This window comes from Scophthalmus maximus, chromosome 22 (assembly GCF_022379125.1).
Source record: "Scophthalmus maximus strain ysfricsl-2021 chromosome 22, ASM2237912v1, whole genome shotgun sequence".
Classification (NCBI taxonomy): Eukaryota; Metazoa; Chordata; class Actinopteri; order Pleuronectiformes; family Scophthalmidae; genus Scophthalmus; species Scophthalmus maximus.
In genome coordinates this window covers 12,720,001-12,740,054 of record NC_061536.1, presented here as the reverse complement: position 1 = coordinate 12,740,054, position 20,054 = coordinate 12,720,001, and the positions used below count along the sequence as shown (strand labels likewise).

Here is a 20,054-nt window from a genome sequence, read left to right as displayed (position 1 = left end):
CTGGTAATGGCTGTCGTCTATAGTCCTCCTCCTCCTCCTCCTCCTCCAGCCCTCCTCCACCAGCCCTCCTCTCCCGGGCCGCTTTCACTACCCCCTCTCTCCTCCCTCTCTCCCCCCTCTCTCCTCCCTCTCTAGTGGGCAGTGTTCACGGCTCACACACTGAACCCATGTCCACCGAGTTATGGTTCAAATCTTGGTTCTTCTCATGCGTCATGGCTCAACAGTACCGACAGTAACGTGCGTGTGCGCGCAAGCACACACACTGACACACACACACACACACTGACACACACACACACACACACACACTGACACACACACACACACTGACACACACACACACACACACTGACACACACACACACACCGACACACACACACACACACACACACGCACACCGACACACACACACACACACACACACACACACACACACACGCACACACACACACACACACACGCACACCGACACACACACACACACACACTGACACACACACACACACTGACACACACACACACACACACACACACTGACTCTCTCTCACACACACACAGACACACTCTCACACACACACACCCTCTGACACACACTGACTCTCTCTCTCTCTCTCTCACACACACACACACACACACACACACTTTGGTTCAGATTGGGGAGGAGAGGGACAGAAAGGGCGTCGTTCACACTGGAACATGTGCAGCGGCCTCATGTTACAGGATCACGCAGTGGAGGAAGCGGCGCTGGAGGAGATCTGCGTTTACTACATCACATCTCATCACATGCGGCGATAGTAGTAATCTTGGGTTTTCATAATCCCTGCACACACACACACACACACACACAGATCAACCATTGTCCCCTATATTGACTCTTTTTGAATCTGACATTTGCCCCCAACATGTGGCCCATGATATACGCACCTCCGCCTCCTCCCCCCCCCCCCCCCCCCCCCCTCCAAACAGCTGGAGGAGAAGAGGGAGCATCGATCAAAGCTGGTGAGTGGTTGTGCTGCCGCTCGACCTTGGGCATGTAGGGGTCACAACCAGGGACCCGGATCACAGAGGGTCTCGGCCTCCACAGCTCAGGGTTCGTCTGTTCATAGGTTGAAGCACACAACAACACAAATACTACACACACACACACATTATCAGCTGCACTTTTTAATTCAATTTAATATTTGAGGGAGGAGCTGACTGGAGAACCCTGAATCTCAGCCCCTCATTGTTTTTAGGTTTTACAGAACCACGTCGCCATTGTTTTTAGTTCACTCTCTGCGCTCTCATCAACAGTTTACAACAACAACAAAAAAAAAGACAAATAAAAGAATAAACACTGTACAGTAGCTGCTCGCCACCCTAACCACACACAGACCAGTTGGTGTAAACCAAACCAGAGATTAAAGGAACCAGGTGATTCCAGGTGACAGATCATGTTGCTGCACGTTTCCTGGGTGTGTAATGTGAAAAAAGAAAAAAAAAAAAAGACACAGCTTGTCTCATTGACAGTCAATATAGAAAAACATTAATTAACCCTCGAGAGTGTCTGAGAGAACTGTTGACTTCGAGAGGTTACTGTGGACTGCTTTTTTTTTCTTGTCTATGTGTCTTTTGTGCGGCAGCTGCTCAGACACTCGTACCACTGGAAATGCTGTGTGGACGTTGGGGGTGGAGGAGGAGGAGGAGGTGGTGTTGATGGTGGTGCAGGATAATCCAGACCCTCCTCCTCCCTCATCGGCCCCCAGCAGAGAGAAAAGGAAGCTGGATAATCTGCTGCTGCTGCTTTAATCAAACAGCAGCTAATGGGCCGACCGGCCGGCCTCGTGCACACGGCGGCTACGTTGACGATCAACAAAGGTGAAAGGTCACTGGTCATTCTTCCTTTGTCAGTCAAGTATTGATCTGTGGTGACGTGATTCACCTTTCGACACAAACGTGCAGCAGGTGATGGCGACAAAATCTGATCTACACAACGGAAACCCTGCGATCATGTGAGTCGCGGAGCTACAATTTTCAATTTTAAAAATGCCAAAGAGGAAAACACCGAGGCCACAGCTCAGCCGTGTGAGTCACTGTTCATGGAAAAACTTATTCATCCCAAAACCCTCAGTGGCGTTTAATGGGTCGGGTTTTAAGACGTGACAGAGAAGCGAGTTCTACACAGTTTAGACTGCAGCGACGTCGTCTCAGTGCCTGAGGGGCAGGTCAACACCAGCTGTCCGTCAAACATCCCTCACATGAACTGTTTTGAGCGTTTAGATGAAGACAATACTTCTGTGACCTCACGTGAAAATTCTGAGGGGCCATGGGATGGCAAAATGAATAAATGCACAACTTGTATTTATTTTTGTCGAATACTGATTTTTTTAAAAAGCTTCTAACCACTATCCACTCATTATTACTCCCATAAAGGAGGAGGATTTTTAGAAATATAGAAATTTCAAGTCCACATTCTTCCAGCAGAATTTTGCCAGACCCTGGGATGAGCTACAAACCTAAATATTTAAATTTTATTAAAAGAATCACATAAAAAAAATCTCATTTTTGTATATTAAATTTAAAGTTAGTATTTAGTATTTTCCGTATTTTTTCATTTTTGTTCCAAAGAACAGAACAGTAAGAGCTTGTATACATAGATATGAAATATTAACAGGTGTAATCCTAGATTGTGAATTCCTTTTCATTACATTCAACCCCTTCAATTTGCATAATCATCACCAAGGACACGACCTCGCTGCCCTCAAGGATGGAAGAATTTATCATTTGTTCTTAGGCTGATCTCACTGCACAAACAAAAAAACAATTCTGGGAAATCAAACCTCAACATTTCCAACAAATATTTCGTATATGCAGCCACTAAAGTGTAAAGTGCTTTGAGGTTATGTTTCCATAAAAAAAGAGCAGAAATATTTGCTTGCAAAAGCAGAAAACGAAGAATCCTTACAGAAAGACTTCACCTCGACTTCTTGAATCTTGGCTCCATCTTGTGGCAACGCGAGGAGCCTCGTAATCCCATCAGGCTGGTAATTGAATCAAAGACGTCAAAGAGCATCCATCCATATCTGCGTCTCTGCTCGGAGTCGTTTCCCCCTCGGGAGCGTTTACTCGCTAAACCGCTCCACGATTTACTGAAATCAGGTCAGAGGGTGAAGAAGATGAACTTACAGCCGAGGCCCGAGATAAACAACACAGACATTACATCCAGCAGCAGAGGTCGTAAAACCTGCTGCTGGGAGGTTATTAACTTATTAATGAATAAATAAGCCCTGTTGGTTTGAGTCATGTCGTAAGTATTAACTGGCTTTTTTTAATTATTATTGTGCAAACGTGAGGAATTTATTGCCTCAATAATTGAGCTAATAATTAACAACAGCAGGTCACATTAAGGCTTCGAGACTTAAACCCATTAAACGCTTTGGATTTAAAAAAAAATAAGTATCTGTACTGTACGGAAACATTTTCAGAAGCTTATTAAAATAATAAAAACACAAATGCAAAGCAGAGTTTCACCAGTAAAAAAAGATCCTGTTACATTTTGTCATAAATTTGGACAAAGGAATTTATTCATCACTTTCTTTAACATTGTGAAATTTATTTATTTTTTTGCAATTTTCACGGATTTCTCTAGAATAAATTCATGGATCTTTATGAAAATATTCAGGCATATTTAGAGGACTGATATCTGCTGTGTGTGTGTGAGTGTGTGTGTGCGTGCGTGCGTGTGTATGTGCAATTCAGTGCAGCATGATTGAACTTAAAGACTGATGAGCCTTGGCAGACGTGTGTGCTCTACTGTAGTTACTGATGTAGTTATGTAAAAGAACAATTTTATTTTTGTAGCTGGAGGTGAAGAAAATTTTAAGTTAGCTATAATCTTCAATTTTTATTTAATTTACAAGCTAAACGGCAAACTCAACGGAACCAAAAAGGTCCAGTTTGAAGCATTTAGTGGATCTATTGGCAGAAACTGAATTTAATATTCATAATAAATGTTTCATTAAGTGTGTAATCACCTGAAAAATCACAATCATTGTGTGTTTTTGATACCTGAGAATGAGACTTTTATATCTACGCAGTGAGCGAGCAGTTCCTCTTCAACGGCGTTTCCTATAAACACACCTTTTGAATTAAAGACTGTTCAAAACAAACTGTTATCACATATCGGAACATGACGGGAAGAACAAACATGACAGTGAAAAACAAAGAGGAGAAGAAGAAGAAGACACTGGATGATAACATTTATTTGCAAACTTGCAGGTGAACAGGGAATAGGTGACATCTGATTTACTATACACAAGAACGGAGCTGCTCCCTTCAGGGCGTCTGCTCCTGTGTGGCCGAGTGGCAGGGCGGCGGCGTGTAGGTTCCCGCCTTCACCATCTTGTCGCGCTGCTGACGGATCGCGGACAGCCTCTCGTGCTGCGGCGAGGAGGAGGAAGAGGAGACGAGGTCAGCGTGGAGACAGAATCATCATAAGAACAATAATTTAACACTTAACAAAAACAATTCAACAAATCCCATCTTCACTCCGAGACACTCACCGTCTTATGCCGGTGCATGCACTCGTAGAAGTCCTCGAACTCCACCTGGCACTCCTTCTTGGCGCGCGTCAGCCCGATGCCGTGGGAACACTCGATCCACTCCTTCTCGAAGGCGTGGCAGCGAGACGCCCGCTTGTACGGCTGCTTGGTGCTCTGCACCAGAAGCCAGTGGTCAATGCTGATGCCGAGCCGCGACTGGATGTCCACGAACGGCATGATGCTGAGGGATGGAGGAGGCGGGTGGGGGGGGGCGACAGTGGGATTAGAGGAAGACAGATGATGAGAGACAGGTTCGTTTTTACTGGATCAATCAGCAGCACTGTCCGGTTACTGGAGAATGCTGTTGTTAGTTATGTATCTATTTATTTTATTTATTTACATGGATGGGATAGACCCTTTGGGATTAATAAACACACACACACACACACAGGAGATGCAACAGTTAATTGATTAATCAATTAGTAGTCGCCAACTAAATTAATCGCAAACTATTTTGATAATCGATTAATCGTTTCAAGAAGTTTTTATGGGAAAAAAAGTAAAACAATCCGCTAATTTCAGCTCCTTCGATGTGAATATTTTCTGGTTTCTTTGCTCCTCTGTGACTGTAAACTGAATATCTTTAGTGTGTGGACAAAACAAAAAAGCCATCTCAGGGTTTGGGGGGAAACGCGATCGACATCTTTCACCATATTATGGACCAAACAACTGATCGATTAATCGAGAAAATGATCGACAGATTAATGGATTATGAAGTTTGTTGCAGCCCTAACACACACACACACACACACACACACACACAAACACGATGAGTAAAGAAGGTGACAACACAATCTACAGTGTGTGTAACAATTATATTACATTAAATCCATATGATCGGCATGACGTCACTCCCTGGTAGTTACACGGACTCTCTTCTATGTTTTCTCTGTTGTTAGCATTAGCATCGCCAGCTAGCTAGCTGTCCGCAACTAGCTAGCTTTGTAGCTAGCGACTGAACCACTACTTTACTTTACAGGATATTAATGGGGAATGATGGTCTATAGATTACTAGTCAACAGCAGCTGCTGCGTGGTGAATTTGTGATGGGGTCAGATTTTCGTACTTAACGTTAAAGACTCGACACGATCGCGACTCTCCGTCAATGACAGTGTGTTCGTCGGGCCGCGCTCGTTTAACTCGATTTACACTTCACACAACAACAACACGTGAATTCACGAACTCTGCGATGTTAAAAACTACCGCAACTTCTATTAAAATGTCGATAAATAAACGTGTTTACCGTTTTTGTGTGATTCACTTTAACCTTCCTCCGACTCCACACGTCCTGCTTTACGGCAGAAGCACAACCGGAGGCTGTCGTCTTCGTCTTCTTCTTCTTCTTCTCATGTAAGTTTTACGACGGTTGGAAAACAACACAATCGCGTATTTCCGCCACCTACCGGTCTGGAAGCTAAACTACAACTTGTAAAAAAAATCTTTAAAGGAAAGAAAATCCTTCATTATAATTTCATAATATCTGTTATGATTTGGTGCTTGGTGAATAAAACTTGACTATATTTATATACGACCTCTTCGCCTTTACACTGAACATGACGTTTTAAAACATAACCATAAATAGGAAAATAAAAAATTACAAATAAGCAGAAATAAGCAATAATTTAGTTGGTTTTGTAAATACAAAAAACAAAAACTATATGTCCTTATCGGGAATATTAAAGAAGCTTTTAAACCCAGATTTCAGTTTATTAATCAATCTAAAACTAATGCAAGTCTAATAAAACAGTTGTGCAATAAATCCACCCTGCAAAGTCATAATGTTCAGTTTGTGTTGAAATTGTTAACTTTGGCGTCATTTTGAAGGATGGAGACTGTGAACTGTATCTGACAGGAGCTTCTATTATTTTGTACATCGAATGACGTATGAGGGTAAATAACAGAAACATTCCATCAATTGATCAACCATTACTGTACACTTTTATATTTTGTATCATTATATTTTAAAAGACACAACAACTCAGGGCTTTGGTGCAACATCAGATTGTGTTTATTCATTTCTCTCCCCCCTCAAAAGGTCCACAGGTCGTCTTTCACAGTCCTGCGTGTACAACCCCCGACACGAGGCAGAGCTCAGACAGTAACAGGGAAACACACAAACAGAAGAATCACACTTAAATACAGTATTGCCATCTATATACTCTGAAAAACTTTTTCTCAAATGAAAGACAGGAACCTGTGTTTTCAACAGGACTCCTCCCGTGACGCTCGCTCAGACTCTTTCGGGGGAAGTGTCGGTTGGTTTCCGTCCGTGATGCGTTTGTGTGTTTTTCTCACAGGCAGCAGAAACAAGTGATAAGTGTGGAACCAAAACGAAGCACTGCCGAGTTACATAAGCAGCTCAAATCCATAAAGCTACTCTGATATGAGGGAGGGGGGAAAAAGGCTTCCAGGTCGAGATCTCGTGGATTGAAGGAAAAACCTTTTTTCAACAGAAGCACAGAGGTGATACAAAGCTGAGAAGCAAAGTCAGGCGAGTGAGTTATGATTAAGAAAAGCTTATTGGCATCAATCATTGAAGTGTTTGGCTCCAAAACCAGACGTCCACAAGTGACAGTGAGCTGTAGAAGATGATTAAGACGGGAAAAAAAACAATACAAAAGATGAGATAGTTAAAGTCTTTGCATCGCAAGATAAAAAAACATTGGATGTCCTTTCAGTTTAAAAATGATGAATGATGAACATATTTTTTGAAAAGTGGTTATATGATGTTTTCGAGCCAAACTCCTCTCGAGTTACATCCAACATAAAAGGCCTTAAGGCAGGTGATTTATTTTGGTTGTACCAACTGAGGTAAACCTCCTCATAGCAACAGACGATGAACAGTAAAAAAACAAACAAAAAAAACAAAATTAGAGATAAATAAGATCAATTCAGATAAAGTGCACAAGTGCTCATTCAAAAAACGAAGTGGTACATTCATCAGGAGTCCATTCACACTCACTCACACACACACACACACACACACACACACACACACACACACACACACACACACACTCCAACATCTTGTCATTACTGTTTCATATGTGTGGTTTGTATTAGATGTACATGTGGATCTAAATCTAAATCGGAAGTTGTATGGCTGTTTAATGTGTTAAATGTAAAAAATTTATAATTTTTTACATGAAGGCAGATCAAGCCATCAGACAGTGACTCCACATGATTTCAGAAAGTCAGAAAACTGTTTACTATTATGTCAAAAATCATAGAAAACTAGCAGAACTCTCCACGTCATTGTCAGAACTCAGTCCTTCATTTCTGTAATTGAGAAAGCCTTGACTTTCAAAGCCCTGCTCCTCCTCCTCGTCCTCCTCTTCTTACTCCTCTGTGCAGAAAAAGTGCAGCTTCTTTCTTTACGTAAACTTCACCGGTGCAACAGAAACTCGCTGCCCTTTCTGAAACCTCTCACACTGGACATGGCTCATGCAGACTCATGCACACGGCAAAATGATACAATTTCAAGGTCGTCTGAATATAAATAGAGGGGAAAGGAGGAAAATAAAGCCACGATAGTCGAGTACAAAGTCCACATTCACTCACACATTCGTTATAAACATCCCAACAGTCCGACTCCCTCCCTCCGCTGTGCTTGGTGACGTTTCACCTCGTTTGAACTATTTCTTGTGGAAAACTTGTACCTCTTCTTTAATTTCTTTTCTTTTCTTCTTTTTTTTGCTTAAGTAGCCAAGGCATTTTGCACCAAGGAGTAAACATAAATCATCATCTTATAAATCTCAGAGGTAGAGCCCTGACAATGTACTCGTTGAGGAGATTGACAGGTCGATAGATAAGACAGACAGAAGTAAGCGGACGCTGTCTGTGTTTGAGACGAGTGTCTGTGCGTCGCAAAAAGCAGCAAATGAGAAATGACGACAGATAAAAAGCGATGAAGTAAGAGAGAGTTTAAATGTAAATGTTGGGGGGGATTAGTTCTTTTTTTGTTTTTCTTCTTTCTTTGTGCAATCCTGAGAGAGAACGTTCTCTCAGACGTAGAGGATGACGTTGCCGTCCGGGGGACAGTGAAGGCCTTCGGTGGAGGGGTGCAGGGCTCGGCAGGACGGGGGCTGCTGCTGCGGGCGGCAGCTTTTGGGGTGAGGCGAGTCGCAGTCGTCCGACGTCAGCTCCGCGATGTCGTCCGACTGTGTGTCCGACATCTCCAGGTCACTGCGGATGCTCTCCGGCTGAGCCAGGGTGACGTCTCTGAGCCCCTCCCTGATCGACACCCCCGGAGACAGGCCCAGAGCGGACCCGGACAACGCCCCGCCCCTTCTGGAGCTGCAGTCCTGAGGCTCCTCGCCGCCTGAGGCGGTCGCCATGGCGGCAGAGCCCGGCGGTGGGGTGAGGTCCTCTTCGCTGGTCAGGCAGAGATGGCTGGGTTTGGTCTCGATGTCCACCTGGATCTCCAGGTTGGTGCACTCCCTGCGGGAAACACGTGATGTTCAAATAAACAAATCAAACTTGTCAAGATATACAATATATAAATTTGAATGCACCATTTTTAGAAAATCAGATTGAGAAATGTACGGAATTTGCTGCTGTATTTTGAAAATGTGTCTTTTATCTGTATTTGACCCCCCCCCCACCAAAACAAACCCGTTTCTGTTGCTGCTATGGCTGTTTTACATTCATGGTCATTAGTTTTTCTCAAGTAAATATTTTTTTGTGATAAAATCTTCACATTTATGAAAATATTTAATATTTAAATATTATGAAAATATATAATGTAGACACAAAATTGACAAAAATTAGAAGAAAGAAATAGGTACAGAGAATGTTTTAACTGTGATAGATGTTTTGTTTCTTAAAATCTTCTACCATCAAATAATCAGTTACAGATTAAATCAGGAATTTTAAATATTCTAAGCTAAAACAACCACAGACACTAACTGTATTAAAAACAGGAACAGAAGAGGAAAAACAAGGATTTCCTTTTACAGCTGACACTGTTGCTCTGACGTCATGTTGTGTCACGGTTTATTTACTGTGAAGTAAAGCTGCTTTTATTTCAGAGATACAGAGGAAGAAAAACAACCTGCCGAGTCATCGGAGCAGTTTCAATCCGCTTATCTCAGTTAAACCACATCCAGATCAAAACGTACAAAACAAGAAGTGAAGCGGAACATAGAGAAGGTAGATATTCAATAATAGAGAAAAGAAAGAAAAACAGGAACGCAGAGAGACCACAGAAGAAGACTCACCTGTCAGGTAGCGTGTAGGAGGAGATGATGGATCCGGCCATTCCTCTGGTGCTGGCACAGTCGCTCCCTGCGCCCAGGCTGCCCGTCTCCCTCTGGGCCGATTCTTTAGCCAGCTCGGCCGCTTGAACGTCCAGTCTGGAGCCAAACCAACGCCCACAGTGGTCAGTTACACAATGTTTGCTTATGTTAAGTTTTTTTGTGTGACTTTTTTCGACTAAAATAGTCAGAAAAGATTTAACAAAAGTTCAAAATACTTTATTGTGTCAGTAAATATCGTTAATACATTTAATTGGTGTGTTTTCTTTTCTTTTGACACCATCTTTGCCTTTTTTTATTTGTAATTCTTCACCCACAAAATGCAAACCCCACAAAATTAATAACAATTAAATAATAATAATTATGGTAATATTATTTACCAATGTAGAACAAGTATTGCCACTAAGGCTTCCTACCACCACTTCATATGGATTATCTAGACTCTTTAACATTAAGTTCAAGAAATTATATTTGTAAGTCAAAGAGCCAATAACTTCCAACACAAATTTCCAAAAGATAAATAGAATAATGTTTGCTTTTCTTGAAATAAAAAAAGATAATCTCAGAATGGAACCATTTTTAGCGAATAACAAAAGTCCCTCTCGAAGAGAGCGGAGCAGCAGAAAAGGCCTCACATGGACTCTGGTTCACTTCCTCCCTGATCCTCACCTGCTGTATTTGCCCGTGCGGGTTCCCAGGGCCCCGCCTGCCAAGGTGTTGAAGTGCGGCGTGTCACCCAGAGTCCCGGGGGCCACAGAGAGCCCCTCGCTGGGGGACGTGGTGCTCAGGCCGCTGACCGCCCCGTCCAGGCTGCTGTCGCCGAGGCTCGGAGACTTGAGCGCTCGCCACGCGTCCGCCACTGCACAGTCAGAGAGAAACACAAACACGTTAGAGCAAAATATTGAATCTGAAGATTCAGCGACAGATTTCCTGTTCCACTGTGGCAGTAAGTGTTACCATCGGTTCTCACCCGTGATTGGTCCGTCATCCTCGTCAAAGTCGATTCGTACGCCGCGGCCCTTCCCCCTGCTCACGCCGCAGCCCCCGCCGCGACACAGAGAGATGGGCACCACGCCGTACACGTAGGCCAACATGATGGGCACGCCGATGCCTGAAGAAGGGACAGAAACAAAAACACAGATTTAATGAAAGATTTTTTGTGTGTTCAAGCGACAATGTTGGAGAAGAATCAGTGGATAACCAGAGCACAAAAGATACAGATTCTCTGTGTCCCACTTCTTGATTTGATCTCTGATTTGGAATAGTGAGATGATTTAGGGATTTGATTGTACACTTTCAAATTCTTGTATTTCCATTTTTAAGAGAAACAGAGTTTGGATTTCAGTTTTAATTTCCTCTCTTAAATCTGAATATTGTATTTTTCCTGTTTCAAAGTGACGAGCAGCAGCGTGTCCAGACGCTGACAGACAAACTGTCCTCGTCTCGTTTTGTCCAACAGCCTCAGAGGATTCACGGCGCATGATAAGATGGCGGCCGCGCCGTCGAAAGGCTTCTTACCCACGCTGACAGCTGCGATGACGGGCGCGGTGACGATGGACAGGGCCACGCCCCCGGTGATGGCCAGGTTCCTCCTGTGACGGGACGTCTTCTTCAGCTCGTAGTGGGCGTGGATCTGCAGCAGAGGAGACAAGGGGTTTGACACCGACACCTCACAGTGCCACTGAACGTAACATGAAGACGAAGATGCAAGGGGGGAAGGTTAAAGGTCGGCGCTGTTTTGGTGGAGGCTTTTTTCCTGCAGATTCACTATGAAACATCGTTCTTTTTAAAGGAGGAAATCTGTGTCCTAACTTGTCACAGAGCAACAAGGCTGCACCACTTCTCTCACAACATCCATGAGCGCCGACACATTTTCACAGTTCCACTAATATTATCCACGCTGGAGGCTTAAACATGCAGTTTCATGACTCCCCACAGGAGGGTGCTGCAGTGTATTAATGTGCAGCAAAATAAAAACTTCACTTCCTTTGTTGTAGTTTCAAAAACCACCGTCTTTTAACCAAATGCTCTTTTTCCCAAGTTCTGTCAATACATGACGCTATTGAATTTATCAAGACAAAAGAGAAATTTAGGCAAATCTGCAAGTTTTGAAAGGTTACGACATTTTTAAGACATAACATACATAAAGTTATGAGGTAAGAAAATTGATTAAAATACTTTTTACTCAAGCTCTACGTCAACTGTTTCAAAAATATCAGTATCTCTGTCTCAATTTGAACTTCAATTAAACTTGAAGCAAATATATACATTTTATTTATATATATTTAAGAGGATTTCATAACACTGAGACATTACATTTAGCTATTTTGAGTTAGTTTTAAGGACTTGACTTCATCAGTCAGCTATGAGTTCGACTTCTGAAGTTCTTTGAAGTCTTTATGTGTCGGTGTGCTTGTTGGTGAGAATGGAAACTGCTCACTGGTAATTAAAGGAACTGAGAGTACTCGCTATGATTTCGAGAAAAACTTTAAACGCCGTGTTAAACGAGGACTGGAGAACGAAACTTGGGACACGAAACGTTTTCACTCTGCGTTCTGTCGTAAATTCCACATAATCACCACAGGGTTGTAAAAGAATGACACACCAGTGCTGTAAACTACATGTGTGTGTGTGTGTGTGTGTGTGTGTGTGTGTGTGTGTGTGTGTGTGTGTGTGTGTTTCCACAACAAAAACGTGGTTTTTCCACTTCTGGTTTCTGTAGCTGTGTGGACAAAGAACTGACCATAAAGATATTTTTTTTAAGTGCTGCTTAGTTTGAAAAGCTACGAAGGATAAAACAATAGAAGCAGATGTTTGTTAGTATCTTTTAACATTTATAGAACGGCATAAAGACAACAAAGGATGTCGTCTGGTGAATAATGTTTCATAATGCACATGATCTGCTCCACAGCTCTCTGTTGTCCTTTAATGATTTTAATTTCCTTTTCTTAACTATACAAACTTCTTTCCCAGGATTTAGTTCGAAAAGATGCCTCGGTTGTCTTTGGCCGAGAATCAGAGTTGAGTTCCATTTAGAGTCAATATAACTGTTGATTTGAAATTTAAACTACGATACAACATCCGATTTCATCGGTATGAAAGCACTGATGTGTCTTAAGTTACATTAACTAATTTCAAATCCTGCCTCTGCTCTGTTATATCTTGAACCGTTGACATTATCATTCATAGCGCCATTCTCTTCATTTGAAGTTTATGGTTTAGTTTGCCGGGATATGAAACTTCTTCTTCTGCTGTTTCTTACCTTGCGGCCGACGTAAACGGGGATGCCGATGACCATGGCGGGAACGGCGATGCCTGCGATGAGGGTGATGCCGACCGGAGCTCCGATCAGAGTTCCCAGCTGCCACAAAATCTTCTTCTTCCTGCTCCAAGGCTTCTTACCCCAGAAGGTACAGCCGGAGGGACTGATGGAGGGAAACACATGGGGAGGGAAGAAGAGAGTAATGTGAAGACGTGAAGTGTAAAAAAAAAGAAAGAAAAAAAAGAGGTCCAAGGATTGAGCCTTGGGGAACTCCACATACTGTGGGTCTGCTCAGATCCTTAATTACATATTGAAACAAAAGGATTTCTGGCCTTGTGATGTGACCTGAACAACTTTAGCACTGTGCCACAGTTCCTCGGTCTGTCCGGTAGTTTTTAAAAGTCAACTGTGACTAGTAGCACTGATCTAACAACACTGGAGCTGAAATCTTTTCTAATTCTACTCTGGGTCCGACCACGGAGCTGTAATAACGGAGATCAGATATGTTTTAGTACCTGAGGTAGTGCAGGTCGGAGATCTCCTTCATGCAGAGCCAGCAGAACTCACAGCCGCAGACGGCGCAGGTCATGTGATTGCAGCTCCCATCGTTCATCTTGATGATGTAGGCGCCACAGCGAGGACACGGCTTGATGTCATCGGCTGGAGACAGACCAAAAAGACCAGAGTGAGCAATAAAATTCTATTCTTTTGTTTTATTTTTCTGTCTGTGTGTGAATTTGAGTTGTTATAGGAAGATTTAAATGCCTATTCTAAGCTAAGCTTAGAAGCGTTTTTTAGTTTTTAGCCACTATCACTGTACCTTCATATCTCTCAGACAAGAGTGAATAATAATATTATTGTGTATTATGTGTTTACTAAACACGTGTGTGTGTGTGTGTGTGTGTGTGTCAAAGGGGTTAAACAAACATGTCCTTGAACATATAAAACCCAGTCAATTTTTCTTTTAAATTGTTCAAACATTAGATCCGCCTGGATTTTAAATGTTTGCTACCAAAATGTTGTCATTTTTGTGAAAATTACACTATGATGGATAAATCATATGTTTCTGTGACATTTCTAAACCAATGTCCTTCTGTTGTAGTATATAGTATTATACATATATAAGTAAAAAGGGACAACACAATGTCACTGCAAGGAAACTTTCTTTCCTAACTGAGTTTGGTACGAGTCACAATATGTTTCTTCATTACCTTCATTCAATAATGCTCTCTCTTATGAGTGGAGCCCAGTAGCCAGATCTGACCGTTTCCTGGAAGGAGCTTTTAGAAGAAATAATCTTAAACAGATCATCTGCAGCTTTGCTCAAATACAATGAGTGAATTTAATCATTGTGTCTTTTTTTGAAAATCACGAACAACAGCGATGTTACAGTGACATTCTAAAATGCCGCCTGACAGGATCCAACAGTGATGCAGTCATGAAAACTATCCAGCAGAGCCGGCTGCGATATAAATAGTGTCTCATGCTCGATTGAACGCGGCGAGCTTTTCCCCAGTGGTGGGAAATGCCGGGAAGCCGCCGTGGCAGACGTCGGAAAAAGTTTGACTCCGACAGACGGAGGAGATCTTTTTAAACCTACTTCTTTTCTTATTTATCATATCTTGTTTTTACTCTGTAGCAATGAAAAGTGCTCTATAAATGAAATGTATTATTAATATTATTATTATGTGATGGCACAGAGTTCTCAAGAGGTGTGGAGAATATTTTCATCCGTCTGTTTATCATGTTCACAAACACACACAGATGTGTGTGTGTGTGTGTGTGTGTGTGTGTGTGTGTCGCTCTGTGAGTCACGCCTGCGTGTGTGATGTGTTCCATGTTTTCCAGCCTCTCACCGGGTCCCTGCTCCTGTGTGTAGCTGGGCGAGTGGTTGCTGTGGGTGTGCAGGGACTGCGCCCTCTGCTGGCGGGCAGAGTCGCAGGTCTGGTTGGGGTGCCAGGCCTGTTTGCAGTGGTAGCAGAACTCGGCACCGCAGCCCTCTCTGCGACAGACCAGCCGGGGACAGCTGGCGCAGCCCGAGGCGATGACGGCGAAGCTAAGTGACGGGACACAGAGGGGAGCAGAAGAAACAGTTGACGGTCAAATGACAGTGAACTAAAGCTTTGCAAAACTGGCTGCTGAGTATTTCTCTGTGGGATCAATGGAGTAATCACTTAGTAACAACATTCACAGAGAAGAGGGACAGAGTCGGGATGAGTTCAATCAATAAGGACACGGAGCGGGATGATCACAGTGTCCACACTCACACACACACTCTCACACTCACACTCACACACACACACACACACACACACACACACACACACACGTGTGTTAAGCAACGAGAAGTTTTTAAGGTAATTTGTATTGATGGACTGTGTTTGGTAGAGAAGATGAAGAACAACACATATCACTTGTTCTAGAGCTTTTGGGCCAAACATCTCCCACAATTCCACAGAATTTTTCCCGGTTTTTGATTGACGTCCTGCTGACAAACAATAATGTGACGCAAATCATCACAGCGGAGGCAAAAAAACTGACAATCTGAACGAGCAGGCTAAACCTTCCGTTGAAGCAAATAATGGCAAAAAGGGCAAACAGGGGAATTAAAGAGAGAGGGAGCAGAGAATCAACTGAGATATGAGACGCTGTCAATCAATGGAAGAATCACAAATGGAAGCCTGTCATGAAATATTGTCACGGAGCTCAGTGGGAGGAAACATGTTGGATGAGTGATAATAAAAGATTTGAACTTTCTTCACTGACCAAACAAAGACGCTGGCAGTTTGCAGCACATTTGTCTTGTTGGAAGACGTGATAACATTGCAAATATGTAATTGTTTGTGGCTCGCCCCCACACGCAGCGGCCCCCAACACGTCCCTCGTTACCAGCTCCTCCAGCGCAGTGACAGGCCTGTTTTCTCAGAGCGGCACGAATTAAATGGATATGAGACGAGACAAGAGACAAGATGAGACATGAGGTGGCGTTCCTGCCGGGACGCTGAGGATGCAGACATCACTTCTGTCTTAACACGCACGTCAGGCTCTTCTGTAATGAGGAAACTAATTCTTTTTTTTCTTTTCTTTTTTAATACTATCCACAGGTCTTAAAGGTGAGGAGGTCAGACGTGCAACCTTAAAAACTTTCAATTCCAGTGGGGGCAAACGTAAACAGAGAGATGCAAGTTTGGCTTTTTTTTTTTTATTTTCTGCAACATCAGCGCTCTGGTTTGAGCTCCGCTAGACAGAAGCAGAAGAGCAGTCTGTGGAATGAGTTGCAGTTTGTTATCCTCCACTATGAAACTTTATATTCTTAGTCTCAGTGACGTCACAGAGGGACTTGTTTGTACATGTAGCAGGTGACAACTGTTTTGATGAAAGTAATGGCTGTTGAACCTCGTGGTGGCTCTAAAAGAAACGTCAGGGCGCTGCCATGGTCATTTTTTGATGCGTTTCCTCGGTGCCACGAATGTCTGCACCGAGCCATTGGTCAGACTTCGCCTTCCCCTGGCGGCGTGCTGCGAGCAGACCCGAAGAACAACTGCAGCAAAACAGACGAGCGATTGTGCTCTCGGTCTTCCGGCGAGCTCGGGACACGTTGTGGCACGTGGAGCGCCGGCTGGCACCGCAGCATTTTAACCGGGGGGACGGACGCATGACGACTGGTGGATTCGGACGCAGCACAGAGGGAGACAGAGGGACAGAGGCGGGTACAACAAAAGGAGATGCGAGGAATGTAAGAAGGGGCATGTGGCAGCATGAGCGGGGATACAAATGTAAGAAAGGCAACCAGACGGAGGCCGGGAGAAGAGAGGGACGAGAGGCGGAGGAGTTTTATGAGCGCTGACATGCTGCGTGTTGAGGGGAAACGTGCACAGACAGTGCTGTCAGTGTTCGGCTCCACCGAGAGCCACCTGGGAATCCTGCTGAGCGTGTAAATGCAATGTTACCGCACACACACACGCAAACACACACACACACACAGACACACAGATGCGAACTAATGGCAGGCTGTGTTCAACACCAGGATGAAGTGAACGTGCATCACGCAGCAACACGAAAAAACACGAGCTTCACGTGTGTCCGTAAACAACAAAAGCACAAAATTCAGAACATCACACACACACACACACACACACACACACACACACACACACACACACACACACACACACACACACACGCACACACACACACACGCACGCCGAGTCCAGTAGGTATGTATTGATCTGTTTAATTAAGTCTCAACTCCTGTTGCCCCTGGCAATGCTCCCTCTATGTCGCATTGATAGTCACCATAGCAACTGACAGCCAGAGCAGACGGCGGCGGACCCGCTCTTTGTTCTCACTGGATGTTCGTGTCCGACAGTCACACAGACGTGAGACCCGACTGGCCGGACAACGACGGCGGGCCAGAGGTGAACGACGGCGAAGAGGGGGAGGTCGCGTCGACATTTATCAGATTCTAGTTTTCTTCTGGGATGCTGAGAGAAAATGATGCAACCGGAAGAACAGTGTGTTCTGTGTTGAGTGTGAACTCTGTGCTGGTAGAAGCTCACAGCTTCATTGTGTTTTGCCCGTGGGGCTTTTCTGATGCTTATCAGGATTTAAAAGTTCACCATGAAGGTTTTGATGTCATGTAGCGGTGAGGTTGCCTCTTGGAAGTTGCCCTTGAATACCCCTCGTCTCATCACCTTCCCCTCCACCTCCCAGGCATTCAGGTAAAGTGAAAAACAATGTTCGGAAGATGACGATGTAAAAGGTCATTCTAAGATAATGAAAACACAATGACTACTTGTTTAATAATTATGAATATTATATGTAATTCCTGCCAATAAATTGCCCTAAATCCAACACACTGGACGTTAAAGGTTTAGTTTTTTTAAGGCGTCCCACAGCTCACAAAGGAAAAAGCAACACATTCTGTAAGGTTTGCAGAATAAATGAGTTTGGTAGCCTTTAAAAAAAGAGCGTTTAAAGAACCATATCTCATTTTTCATATCAAGTATTTTCTCCTTAAAATCCAAATTTTTTTTCTTCCTGTAAGCAGACTGTGTACTGGACATCTTTCAAAATATAGGAGAAGATACAAAACCAGGTCACATTTACATAACTTTCCTACAAGTCAGCTGACACACACACACACACACACACACACACACTCTCGGATATAAACACAATTCTCAAGAAATCATGAAGAAATTCATAGGCGTGTGTGTGTGTGTGTGTGTGTGTGTGTGTCTCAAGCCCCGGCTCTGTGCTGAATAATAATCTGAACATGTCTGGTTCAAAGCGGGAGGTGAGTCACTGCTGGCGTCAGACGGAGGGACCGTCCTGGTAAGCATGTAGGTCAGCAGTCGACCTGTCCTCCGATGATGCTGCCCGTGCAACCACACACTTTGTTTGTTTTAAATCAGGAAATTGTATCGGCTCACATTTTTCACTTGTGTGCTCATCATAACCTTCCTGATCTCCAAAACGTACACGACTGCAACCGTGACATCGCCGATTCCAATCCTTATAAAACAATATTTAAAATTAAAGAGGTCCCCGTCTTCTCTTATAGATCCAGGTTCAGGTTCAGTTAGAAAAAGAACACGTAAGCACACATGTAACCCAAACATTTCACAGCCCACAGACCTGTTGAATATAGTTTAGTAGTTTAGTTTAGTGTAGAGTATAGTATACGTTTTTTTAGACCCTGCAGATTCCGTACATGGAAGATAATGACACGCTGTCATGGAGAAACAGGAATAAACAGAAACACACACAGTTGGATGTATATAAGCACAGACACCGTGGCCTTCCCCCTGCGACAGCACCAGTTATCACTGTACAAAACCACAACAGAAACTGAATATCTGCATCTCGTCTTCCCACACTCACAGAAACACAATCACAATGAATCACTCTCGTTTTCTATGATGAAACCGACGCCTCTCAGTTGTTCCAGAACCCAGACGAGAGCTGCGGCTGCTGCTGCTGCTGCTGCTGCACCACCTCCAAAAAAACCCCGCCATCGGACTCTCCCCCTCCTCCGACCACAGGGCGAGCGCTCGGCTCATCTAACCCAGTTACACTTTCTCTCCTCAACTTTCAAACGCAGCCTCCTCATGTCCATCTCTCTCTCTCTCTCTCTCTCTCTCTAACGAGCCCACACCGGCTCCTGTTCCAGAGAAATACATCTGAGGCGACGCAGTTCATCTGAAAATCCAGGGAAATTACAGCGGAAATAACCGAGACAGCATTTGAGCAAAGTGGTTCTGTGCGTCAGAGAGAGGGAAACAGAGAGGGAGGAAGACAAAGAGAGAAGGAGAGAAAGGACAAGTACAGACAATGACTCTGCAGCTACTGGCCTGATGATTATGATATGAACAGTCTTTTTTGTTTGAGCAATGAGGGGAAGTGTCTCTTTATAAAAGTGCAGAAGAAGTTTTCATGAACTAATGTGGGATTCATATCCATCATTGGCTGAAAAATCAAGTAAACCCGATTTAAGACTGAGCTAAAAATTACTTTATTTTAAGTTAAACTGACTAAATATTTCTTATTTTATCATCTCATTATATTTTTTTAGTGTGTTAAATTGGTCCCTGCTTCCATTTTAGTCTCAGTGCAAACGTACTTTGTTCACGTATGCAGACCTTTAAAAAACTAATCTTGAAATACGAGAATACATTTTTTACGGATAAGAAATGACTTCCCGCATTTAATCAAAGATCTGTCATAGATAATAAAATGCCTCTGGGTTTGTCTCACTAATTGGTTTAATTCCTTATTTGTTCTTCACTGACACGTTGACAGTGTGAATCCCCTCCGAATTGAAACGGTTCATTTCAGTTCACGGACAAACCAGTGACAAATTCTCTCGAACTTCTTCACATCTTAATCTCTCCGAGCAGATGAATTGATAATATCACGGGAACAGGAAGAAGAAAACAAACAAAGCTGAAACT

The 20,054-nt window shown here is 43.4% G+C and overlaps 2 protein-coding genes across 2 annotated transcripts in view; both read right to left on the bottom strand.

The window, feature by feature from the left end:
- Positions 1-4,224: 4,224 nt before the first annotated feature.
- Positions 4,225-5,950, bottom strand: ndufs5 (NADH:ubiquinone oxidoreductase subunit S5). Its single transcript, XM_035621329.2, has 3 exons — positions 5,825-5,950; positions 4,543-4,762; positions 4,225-4,420 (listed from the first exon to the last, which is right to left on the bottom strand). The coding sequence occupies exons 2-3, from the start codon at positions 4,756-4,758 to the stop codon at positions 4,316-4,318; spliced, it is 321 nt and encodes a 106-aa protein (XP_035477222.1). The 5' UTR covers positions 4,759-4,762; positions 5,825-5,950; the 3' UTR covers positions 4,225-4,315.
- A 616-nt stretch (positions 5,951-6,566) lies between these two features.
- The window catches only part of rnf19b (ring finger protein 19B), a 26,916-nt gene continuing 13,428 nt past the window's right edge, over positions 6,567-20,054 (bottom strand). Inside the window, exons 3-10 of the mRNA XM_035621343.2 lie at positions 14,955-15,154; positions 13,614-13,758; positions 13,099-13,261; positions 11,355-11,469; positions 10,807-10,947; positions 10,506-10,695; positions 9,801-9,935; positions 6,567-9,021 (exon numbers count right to left, since the gene is read on the bottom strand). Of these exons, the coding sequence (XP_035477236.2) occupies positions 8,586-9,021; positions 9,801-9,935; positions 10,506-10,695; positions 10,807-10,947; positions 11,355-11,469; positions 13,099-13,261; positions 13,614-13,758; positions 14,955-15,154 (1,525 nt within the window). The 3' untranslated portion in view covers positions 6,567-8,585. The remainder of the gene's footprint in view (positions 9,022-9,800; positions 9,936-10,505; positions 10,696-10,806; positions 10,948-11,354; positions 11,470-13,098; positions 13,262-13,613; positions 13,759-14,954; positions 15,155-20,054) is intronic.